The sequence below is a fragment of the Bemisia tabaci genome, chromosome 7 (assembly GCF_918797505.1).
Source record: "Bemisia tabaci chromosome 7, PGI_BMITA_v3".
Classification (NCBI taxonomy): domain Eukaryota; kingdom Metazoa; phylum Arthropoda; class Insecta; order Hemiptera; family Aleyrodidae; genus Bemisia; species Bemisia tabaci.
In genome coordinates, this window is record NC_092799.1 from 12,132,683 (window position 1) to 12,144,181 (window position 11,499).

Sequence of the window (11,499 nt, forward strand, 5' to 3'; positions counted from 1 at the left end):
TGTTAAGGTCTTCCATTTTAGATACTTCCAAACCAGATACTTGTTCTAAAATTAACTATTATAATAATACATTATTATAAATCAATAGTAGATTTATGCGGGTGTTATGTATTTAGAGGAGCATTTAAACTGAATGAGCGATTCAATCAAAGTTGCAATGTGCAAATCTGTCATGAAAACGCGAGGTTAGTGACCCGGTCCCTGCTAGGACCAGAGTCGACAATAACACAAATAACACATTGAATGAAGCGTTTCTTTCATTTTTACGCACAGTCACGCGTGCGTACGAGAGTACGCAAGTGTAGTAAAGTCGACCAATCAAAAACATACGAGATTTCCGGCGCTGAATGCTGATTGGAGGATCACAACCCATTCATGAACTGGAGAAAGTCGAACGTTTCACAAACCGACTACTTCGGCAACGCTGTTTTTAATGGCACACGGAAGTTAGGTTATGTTTGGTTAATTTGATTTGTTTTGAATTTTTTATTCATTGCCGATTAGCCGTTATAAATCATTACCGGAATTTTCCACAGTTTCAGTGACGTTTTTCTGTTTGTTTTGAATGATGTTTAACAAGTGTGTCTTCACCGCCTATTATAATCCAATTGATCTCTACAATTTGTGATCCCCAGACAGTTGACAACCAGGCATCGTTCCCTCTTAGCCCCATCTTACATGATTTTAGAAATTTCCCAGAGTCTGTATCTCTGATGCAGGTGTATCATGAACAATATTTCTCACGATGGTGTCAATAGCAACTTCAAGAATCCACTTGTGTTTTTAGATATAGTGATTGGAGACGAAAAAGGTAAGGGCACCTCTGTTTGCACCTGGGGCGTGTAACGAGAGATGAGCAACAGGAAGACCTTCATGATTTAGATCTAGAAATGGAGTATGCACAAATCAACATGCAGAACTCAGAATCATCTTACCTTCTGAAATTTTACCATTCGCAACGTTGCGAAGTCTGGGAGCATAATGTTTTTCTTACATCCGACAAGTATCGTTACAACCAAACCCAGAAAATTTTTAACGGAGAGAAACCAAGTGACGTTCTCAAAGTAGTTAGTGATGATTATTTGAGATATTCTTTAAGCATACTTTTCTCCACCAACCATTGCAAGTTTTCAAAAATTAAATGGTGCTCTAATAGCTCATTGAAGTTTGTCTCTTATTCAAGCCCTACAGATGAGCCAAACTCCAAATCTATTTTCCTTTCTACTAAGCTCATGTCATTTGTTTCCCTTTCATGAAGCATTCTATATTATATGATTGATTTGAATTGCCGATTTTTTCCATTGTAGTAGAATGTGGGGCTAAGTCATGTCGTTGCCTACGAGAATGGAGAGGCCGTAACTATGATTCTGTGACGTCACACTAGTAGATGAAACCCGGCCGCGGTTTAACATGCGTTCTTATGGGAGAACGCTTGCCGCGTGATGATTTCTTGCCTATATCTTTTTCAGGGTTGATCTGACGCAAAATTTCATAAGAACCTGTTTGAAAGAGGATGAAATTTCACCTTAGAAAACTAACTAACCCATTTGTGACATTGTTTAAAAATCGAGGGAATGAAAGCGTAATGCCGAAAATCGTTACTCCACTCAGATTCAAACGGGCCGCTCGCGCAACTTCGGCCGATCGAGGGCCACTCTGATTGGCCCACCCATTGAGTGCCTCACTCATCGATGCACCGATGACCCGGAGATGCTTGTTGTTTTCGGTAAATATCTACTAGGTTGACGTCACACAACTGACTAGTTACGGCCTCTCCATTCTCGTAGGCAACGGTCATGTTTTTTGTGAACCCAATTTTATACTAATGTCAAGAAAGCTGATTGGTCTGGTAGAATTCGAAGTCAGCAGTAATAAAATTACTTCTCTACATCCTTTTCCTTCCACAACATTTTTCAGAATGGGTTATGCATTAACTGACAGGATGGGATTTGTAATTATTTTTCTAGATAATGAAGAGTCGGAATCTTCTATGTTGTAATGAGCATAATAGCATCGTACTTACATAGTATTGTAAGTAAAGTATCGTGTACTGAAGGGTGTATTTTCAGACAAACTATATCGACGGTGTAATTCGGCAATCACATAACTCGGTTTGCAATGTCGCAGACTTCCTGTCATACTTTATTTTTTAAACGGAAAACTGCTCAACGGAAATTCTTTAAAATTGCCGTGATTTTTCTTCTCTGTGCGAAAGAAAATTCTGCAAAAACTTCAAGGAATGATTTCAGTTTGTTCTCCTTTAAAAAAATAACATAGAGGCGGAGATTTTCAGACACCGCAAATGAGATATGTCATTGCCGACTTACAATGTCGATATGTAGAATTCCTGCATGTATCTCTTTTTTCACAGTCTTGAGATATGTATTTCAAGCTTCTATATGTCAAACTTCAATACAACTTTTCTCTGTTTTTCAGCTGGCAGGGTAATATGTGAATTGTTTAAAGACATCACTCCAAAAACAGCAGAAAATTTCCGTGCTCTCTGCACCGGTGAACAAGGGATTGGAGTCAAAGGAAAACCATTGTGTTTTAAAGACACTATCTTCCACAGAGGTACTTGAATTTCTCCTTTACGTATATTTATTTGGTTCCCGAAACAAGCTATGCATTTCTGCAGTTTCAATGTTGACATACATTTAGATGAACCTCCTAAAAACCGAATAAGCAATGGTGATATAAGAAAACTTGTATATATGTATGTGGCATTGAAAATGTTGTGTTAAATTTTATTTTGCTGCTGGACAATCATTTTTAAATCTTGAACTTTAGTAGGTTTTTTTTATCCTTCCTGAAGTATCCTCTGAAGAATTCACAGAACATTATTTTTAAGTTCTGTTTTATCATCCATTAAAGGAAATTAAATGCATTGAACTATTATTTTTCATAATTAATTTCAATAGGTATGAACATACTGTAAAAAAATATAGTAATTTAATCCATCACCGAATCTGATCACATTGTATAATTTTCAAACCTTTGTAGCTGTTCCTGAGGCTTTGGTCCAAGGAGGGGATATCACAAACCAAAATGGTACAGGTGGAGAGAGTATTTATGGTCCCTTTTTTGATGATGAGAACTTTGATATCAAGGTAAGAAGAACATTTTTGTAACAAAACTTGTCTGGGAATTTTTTTTTTTTTTAAAATCTATGACAAATCTTTTGAAGTGATCAATTTCACTATGTTTTCAATGGAGCATCTCTCTTTATATTCTTTTTATCAGATTTTTAAGCAACATTACTGTTACCATCAAATATTTTTTGAAATGACTTCCAACCAATCGGAGATGGTTCAGATCAGTTTTCAGTTCTATCATCAAAACTCTAATCGTCGTTTCTTTACAGCACACAAAAGAGGGCTTGCTCAGCATGGCCAACACTGGAAAGCCCAACACAAACAACTCTCAGTTTTTCGTGACAGTAGCACCCTGTCAACACCTTGATGGGAAGAACGTTGTTTTTGGACAAATCTTGAGTGGATACCAGATCTTTCGCTGGATCAGTAGATTAGAAACTCAAGATGATAAGCCAACTGTTGTAAGTTGATCCTGTACACCTACCTCATCAAAATGGATCTTTAATCAGAGATTAAAACGATTTTCATTGAATCAATGAATGTCAGAATTTTATGTAACACCTTTGAAATAAAAGAAACATTCCGTCGCGTTTTAAGGGAGGAGAAGGATTTATCAAGGCGTAAATCAAAAGGAAAAGAGGTTTCATCCAATTTTGAATACTCTCAAAATCATCTCAAGAGTGTATTTTTCAAAGGTAGACCCTTTGCAACTTTGATCTAAAAAAAAGATTTTCTGAAAAGTCTAAATCGTCTGGAGGAAGTTCATTTGGAAGTGCTGAGTTAACAAATCTAGCAAACAACACAGTTTTATTTGCTTTTATTTGCTCTACTCATACAAAATCTGCCAGTCATAAAATTCAGGAAAAATTTAGATGTTCCGTTCTGATTTAAAGTTTATTGCTCTCTACAACTTTTGATAGTGGAATTTAGTTGTAATTCTGACTGTAAGCTTTTTTTATATTTAATATATTTTTAATGATCCTTTGAGAAGGATTCTTATTTGTGAAAAATAACTATGTCATCGACAAGAGTCATTCTGATCTATTTTCTTCTTTGCCAGAAATGTAAAATTTCCAACTGCGGAGAAGTGGATCCTCTTGGAAATTGGGGAGTAGAAGAAGATGATGAAACTGATGATGTTTATCCTCCATGGCCGCATGACTGTCATCAGCTTTCTAAGTTAGAGGTAAAATATTATCTGTTTTTCCATTTTTTAAATTCTTTTAATCTACTGAAGTTGGGTAAAGTTAAACAGGTTATGAAAAGTTAAGGTATTGAATACTGGTGCATACTTCAATATTTCAAGAGGTATTACAAACAATTTTTTTGTGAAATTTCTGTTTTATTCATGACTTGATTGGAATTGATGATTGATTGATTGGATTGGATTTACTGGGCTGAAAGGCAAGGAAACTGAAAGAAATAAATTATCACTCATCTTATTTTTCTTAATCCTAACTCAAGAGAGTTTCCTGATGCCCAAAAATTTCATACATATTCCTTTTTAAGTGCGCAAAATTAAGGATGTTTGTCAAATAGCATCTGCACCTGTTCTAAGCCCACAGCGTTGTAATCTGTACCAATGAAAGTATCCCGATTACGCCCTTCCAGTATTTCTCAGCAATATTTCATTTTGTTTTAGGAAAACTGTCCCATGAATCTGTCTGAAATTTCCACTGGTTTTTCTGCACCTTTGTGGAAATATGTAAAGTTTTTCAGACAAATTTGTGCAATGGCTCTTCTATGAAACAATAAAATCCTCTCAGAAATATGGAAATAGTGCAGCCAAGGTGCATTTTTTCTTGTAGGAGATGGCAAAATATCCCTGAAGCTTTTAAGAAAAAATGAATTTTTTTGCAAGAAACTTAACCCTGTAATTCTGAATGTACATATCCATCACACCTTGCACTGTCTCAAATGATTTTTTTTTATTTTCCAGGAAGAAGAACTGAAAACAATTTTCATGAGGATAAAGGACTCTGGGACTTTTTATTTCAAAGCAAATAATTTGGTTGATGCTTACAGAAAGTACAAAAAAGCATACCAGTATCTCCTGTGGTGAGTAAACATATACTGTTAAACCCTCTAGACTTGACTGAAAATTGTCTCAATGTTCACAATTTCCCTCGTTTTTAGAAAAACTCTGCTTGGAAATTTTCTTTATTCCAAAAAATTCAATTTTTTTTTAAATTTGAATTATCATCCTTTTTGAGCTTTGAATTAATAGCCTCTGACATACTTAGGCATTAAGGGACTTCGGCCATCGGAATGCTGTGTAATGATAAATCAGGCCTGCAGTACTCCCAATATAAAGAATTTTGTCACCAGACGCTTTCCAAGGCTTCTCTCTGTAACTACGCAGAAGTTGCGGGCAAAAAATTTTCACCACCTATCAAACTTTTTAAACCACTTTGCACCTATAATAAATTTATTGACTTCATATTCTGTCCAGGATGGAAAATAAACTCACCGAAAGTAACGATCTCAAAGTTGTTTCCTTGCTTAATCTGGCAGCTGTGGAAATCAAAATGAAAAAATATAAAGACTGTTTGTCTCACTGTGATCAGGTACGATTCTTCTTTTTTATTTTTTCATTGTTCCCCAAAAATACACAGAAACCACAAGCAGAAGTTGAGCTGATATTGATTGCCTCATGAGAAAAAACCACATACTTGTTTTTTATTATTTTCCTTCCCCAGGTAAAAATCTTCAGATGTAGTCTATTTTTGAAGAGTAGACATATTGACAGTGAAACTCCATAACTATGTGTTTTGTTTGCAGTGTTTTAAAATCTACGCTGTATTTTATGTATGAAAACCAAACAAATCAACATCATTCCTTGAAGTTTTCATAGAATTTTATTTGTAAAGAAAAGAAATACTATGGCAATTTTTAAGAACTGCAGTTGAGTAGTTTTCAATTTTGAAAAACAAAATACGACGGAAAGTCTGCAAAGTTGCAAACGAAGATACATGTTTTTGGGAGTTTCACCACTGGTATTTTTACGAATAAGCTCACAGTGTTTTCTGATCAATATCATAGTTTTTGATTATAACTTATCTGGTACTCTCTATTTGAGTCGATGAATGTCTTCCAAAAATTTTGAACAGTAGTAGAATATTCGATATTCATCAGAAACTGAAAAAATCAGTGAATTTTATTTCATAGCTCTCCTTTCCCTCTGTTGATCATGGTTTTTCCCCTTGGTTAACTTATCCCATCGATCAGTTTCATTTTTTAAGTTGGCATACAGACCTATCTCTGATGTCCTCTAATGAAATCAAATAAAACTTTCAAATGGAAGATAACCTATTTCTTATAATATTCACCTAACTATTAAGTTAGTAAGGAACTATTCAGTTGCTTTTTTGTGAATACTTTTCATAATTTAAAAAAAATACGTATTTTTTTTTTTTTGCTTGAAAAGGTTACAATAAACGTAAATTTAAGAAACGATGACAATGGCTGAAGTGGGAAAATGCATATTTCCATCGCAATGTTTAAAAGTCTCCGATTGTATCTACTTTTTTAAAATGGAAACTAACTAAATTATCTCCTTGAAATTTTGTATGAATCTTTTCAATAAGTAATGAAAATTTTTTAAAAACCATCGGTTGGTTTTCTTGGAAAAATAATTATTGTGCAGAGATTAGTAAGGTTGCTATCTACGCTACACTTTTCTGTACTTCAACTATGGACATGTTCTTTGTCATGGGATTTTTTGTTGCAAGGAGCTACATAATTTCTTTCTACATTTACTTACTTTCTGTCCTTTTATCTTGCAGGTGCTGAAGTTAGACGAAAAAAATGCCAAAGCTCTGTTTCGAAGAGGACAGGCCCACGTCGGTCTGAACAATTACCACTTAGGACTGATTGACCTAAAATCCGCTCAAAGACTGTTCCCCAATGACAAAGGCATCAATTTAGAAATAAGTAATGTGAATAAATTAATTAGCAACTACTTAGCCAGAGAGAAAAGAGTCTACTCTAAAATGTTTCAGTGATCATTCACAATTGGTTTTTTGACTTTCAATGAGCAGGCGTTTCAGTTATAATTGCGCCAAGTGAAATGAAATCTAATGTGTGGCCTTTTGATAAGTTGTCCGTTCCTATTATTCTTTGTTTTCAAGTGTTGCTCCATACTCCTGTTTTTTGAGGTTTCTGAATCACCTGAGACTCTGTACCATTTTAGCTGTAGGTCAATTGTATTTACGTTGAGGTCAGACTACTTGGAAAGTGCTGAAAGAAACATTTTTAAATGGAAGAAAGAGTAAATCAAGTCGCTCGAAATTCTTTTATGATTTGATGCTGAGAGGAGTGAGCAAACCACTAAGTAAGGTACGAAATTAAGCTCTGTAATTTATATTTTCGTATCAAAATTTCATTCAGAACAGTGTGGACTCGTCGAAAATTGACAAATCTATCTCATTAGTGAAAAATTAGCCTTTCTTTTCTTTGTTAATTCAAATTTTCTGTTTACTTAAAAACTGAAGTCAAATTAAGTCAAACCTACTATTTAGTAAATTTTAGTGCACTTAGCGATAACAAATTCTTCCAGCATACTGTTTTTTTTTTCTTTTTGACAATTTTTAAAGCATCACATACTGAAGGATGCAGAAGATTTTTGTGATGCAAAATTCTAGTTGAGTGTTTTAGTCTGTTTCCATTGGCCTAGGTTCAATTTGGTTGTATTGCAAGGAGGTAGTTTGAAATTCATGATTTTAGTGTAGAATAAAATAATTTCTCACTTAAAAAAGTCCATTTGGACTTTTCAAACATATTCCACAAGTCCTGTTGGAAATTATGATGTGGAAGCCTATCCTACGCTGCTGTAATTCATATCCTGTATAGCGGTCTTTTGGGTGCGACATTTGCTTTGGCTTGAAGCCCAGGGGAAAAGAAGGGTAAACATGTATGTATTTTTAAAAATCAAAAGGTGCTCCATAGTGTTTGTACCATAGTGTAGGTACTTGTTATTTTACTGCCAATTTATGTCGTAGCCTTATGATGATTAACTTTTCTGTTGACTTATCCTTTGTATATTTATTCCGTAAGTGGTTCTGTATAGTTTTGGAAAAAAAAATTATTGAGGTTGGTTGCAATACTATGACGTAATACAGGAAACTTTAACATTGTATTTTGTCATCGTAAATTCTTATACATTAGTACATTCAGTACATTCACCGGTCAGCTTTTGCGAAAAAGAACCAAGTGATATGGACTTCGAAGAAAAAAGATAGGTTTGAAGTTGTGAAAAACTAAACTTCAAATCAAACTATTGCAATAAAAGTAATGTTTGCGAAAGGGCCATGCGCAGAAAACAAAGGGATATGATCCCGGCTAAATTTTGTTATTATTCAATATAATCTTGACAACCTCTTGATCACAATAAGCCTTCAATTATGAACTTTTTAGGCCTTGTCTCCACGGGATGTTTCATGGGATTTGTCCTAGGGAAAAACCTCACTTGCAAAGTCGGGAAAAATATTGAGTTAGTCAATACTAATCACAGTGCCAACATAGTGTCATTTTGGAGTCCCGGGAAGGATTTAAAAAGGAGAAGAACAAATTTTGTTGTGTTGTTTAACGGGGAAAAAAGCCCAGAAGTTTCATTCCTGCGATTCAAACTTGGGAAAGATTCTATGAAACGTCCCGTGGAGACAAGGCGTTACATGCCACCTTAACAAAAACAAAGGTGAAAATAGAATTTCTTGGCATCTTCAGATGCGTTCTGCTGCACTATCTACTATATAGAGCATTTTGTTGTCTTTTTCTTTGTGCGGCAAGGAAAGCATAACTGTTCTGGATCGCCAACAATTTTACTTGATAATTTGTGCAAAAGTGGGGAAAAATCCATTTTTAAGCCCAGCTCCACCTGAAATTGGCACACTGAAAGATAGATTTTCGAATATAATTGTGCACAGGATGTTGAAAAGAACATCATATCAAATATTAACAAAATTTAACCTGCACCAAACTCCTAGTTTCGATGTGCAGGGTCCCTCAAGTTTGAGGTAGAAAAAGGGTTTCTGAGGAGTTTTTAAATAAGCGCAAAACCACCCTTAACCAAGTCATCTTGAAAACGTCTTTTGTTCTCTTTTTGCAAACTCTACCCAATTTTTATCTCTGGTAAACAAATTGGGGTAGTGGCGGTATGAGTTTTTTCAAGACTATTTTTATGAATCAAAGTACATATTTTGTTTCTTTTAAAATTATAACTTCCGCCGACTTATATGTAACTGTCAATGGTGCAAGGTACATTAGTCTACAGATGCAAAATTATCAGTTAAGGTGATTCGATGGACGCCATATATTGTGTCAGAACGGCATGCGATATATCGCATCAATTAGTTCCATTTTTTCAGCTACTCGTCATTTTTCTCGAATCTTGAGATCGCAATTCTGTTGTCAGTAGACTAAAGAATTTACTTACCAATTTTGACAAACAAATTCAATGTAAATATTGCGTGGTTTTTTTAGAGGAAAAATATCGCTTTCGATACTGATATCGAAACTGCTTTCGAATGCGATATTTTTCCTCTGAAAAAACCACGCCTTTATTACGTTGAATTTGTTTGTCAAAATTGGTAAGTGAATTCTTTAGTCTACTGACAACAGAATTGCGATCTCAAAATTCAATAAAAATGACGAGTAGCTGAAAAAATGGAACTAATTGATGCGATATATCGCATGCCATTCTGACACAAAATATGGCGTCCATCGAATCACTTTAAGCAACTTTAGTCAAAATTTGCAAGATATTGGATTTTAAGATTTGCTTGAAAACTGTCATTAGTGTCACCAAAAATAAGATATAAACAGTTCAGTAATTGCATTGAAATGTGGCCTTTTTGTGTCTAATCGTGGCAGATAAGAATTTCAAATAGCCTTTTCTCAACACTTTTTTTTTAAAAACTGAGAACTCCAAACTACCACTCCTGTGTTTGCTTTGATACTTTTAGTTCCAAGATGTTTTTAGAAACGCTTCTGTATGCGTTGGTATCAATATGTCTATTTTGAGTTTTTGGGGATTAAGGTTTATTTTCACATAGATGGTCATGAATTTCAGTACTTTTCTTAACTGCAGTTCAATTATTGTCAATGTACCCTGCTGACTTTTCCCCTCCAATTTAAAATTTGCCCTAAGGACGATGTAACAAATTTGTTGTACCAGTGTTTTTGTGCATTTTTCCTTGATTTATATGGACAATAAGGATGCCAAGAATCTTTTGGTATCCTGAAATTTGTGTTCTCCTTAAAGCTTAACCAATTGCACACTATTAAAACCGACCCTTGCCCAGTTGTAGTTTAATTGGTTGATGTTAATGTTATCTGATACAAACCTGAATGTTTTATGATCGCCAGAATTTCTTTAAAAAATTCACCATTTCTGTAAAATTTTATTTAGTGTTTTTTATTGGATTTTATTGTCCCTGTTGTGGCAGGATAAGGAAAATGTTCTGTAAAGATTTCTAGAAAAACATCACCTTCCCCTTAAGGTGAATTATCTATTTTTACTATTACTCGTTCAGTTTTTAAAAGATGACTGAAGCTAGTACAATTCTTTGTACCTATCTTGTTTTCTGATCATGTAGGTATTCATCCTTCGTATATTTACATGTATCTAGACAAAATTGATTATTGCGGAGTGAGTGAGTGTTCTTACCAGCTAGAGCCAACCATCCTCCCCCCTCCCTCTCATCACATTCATGTGCAAGAAGTTGTGTTTAAATTTTTCTTTCTTTTTTCCAACGTTCATTATGTTTTCACTTCCAATTCTGTAATATTTTGTAAAAGAATTTATAGGTTATTATTCTTGTTTGTAATAAAATCTGTGATACACCTTCAGTTAACCGAGTCATTTTTATTGAGTGAGTTTAAAATTTTCAATTTTGTTCTACTCTGTTTTAAGGTTAAAATGTCCCAACCTGAGAAATACTTGATGTAGTTAAATTGGAAATTTTTGTAAGTACAAATCAGCACTGAGATTTATTCTGTGGTTTTAAACATACAAGTTCATCGTGTTTTCTGTTTACACCAACCACAAAATGCACTTCTCCTGTCATATTCTGTGTAAGAAATTTGCGCAGTGTTAAGATTTCGCCTCCAAAATTGTACCAAGGTGAAAATTTAATTTGATACTAATGAGTTATTGCCGGTTTGAATTTTCCATGTAGAACCCATAACAGCCGTTTTCATAAGAAGTGATGCAACTCCTCAATTAAAAACTATAAGGAAGATCTTCATCTCAGGAAACATGCATATTTTCCCATTTTCCCCCTTTTCAAGCTTCATTTGATAGGAGTTTTCAGTTTTCTTTTCTTTCTAAGCAAAAATGGCAGCCTTTTTGGGTTCTGTATGAAGTTATTGAAAGAATACACCTTATCTGTGCTTTGTTTTCATG

General features: G+C 34.4%; 1 protein-coding gene across 1 annotated transcript; it reads left to right on the forward strand.

Moving 5' to 3' along the window:
* Positions 1–414: 414 nt before the first annotated feature.
* Positions 415–10,943, forward strand: Cyp40 (Cyclophilin 40). Its single transcript, XM_019048974.2, has 8 exons — positions 415–811; positions 2,437–2,574; positions 3,004–3,110; positions 3,365–3,556; positions 4,156–4,281; positions 5,035–5,153; positions 5,548–5,662; positions 6,881–10,943. The coding sequence occupies exons 1-8, from the start codon at positions 727–729 to the stop codon at positions 7,097–7,099; spliced, it is 1,101 nt and encodes a 366-aa protein (XP_018904519.2). The 5' UTR covers positions 415–726; the 3' UTR covers positions 7,100–10,943.
* The last annotated feature ends 556 nt before the right edge of the window (positions 10,944–11,499 follow it).

What these genes read in the sequence shown, in the direction of transcription:
- Cyp40 (XM_019048974.2), top strand. Translation starts at nt 727, where the DNA reads ATGAACAATATTTCTCACGATGGTGTCAATAGCAACTTCAAGAATCCA. An exon ending in AAGATGATAAGCCAACTGTT is followed by an intron (nt 3,557 to 4,155) that starts GTAAGTTGATCC and finishes CTTCTTTGCCAG; the next exon opens with AAATGTAAAATTTCCAACTG. An exon ending in GTTTGTCTCACTGTGATCAG is followed by an intron (nt 5,663 to 6,880) that starts GTACGATTCTTC and finishes TTTATCTTGCAG; the next exon opens with GTGCTGAAGTTAGACGAAAA.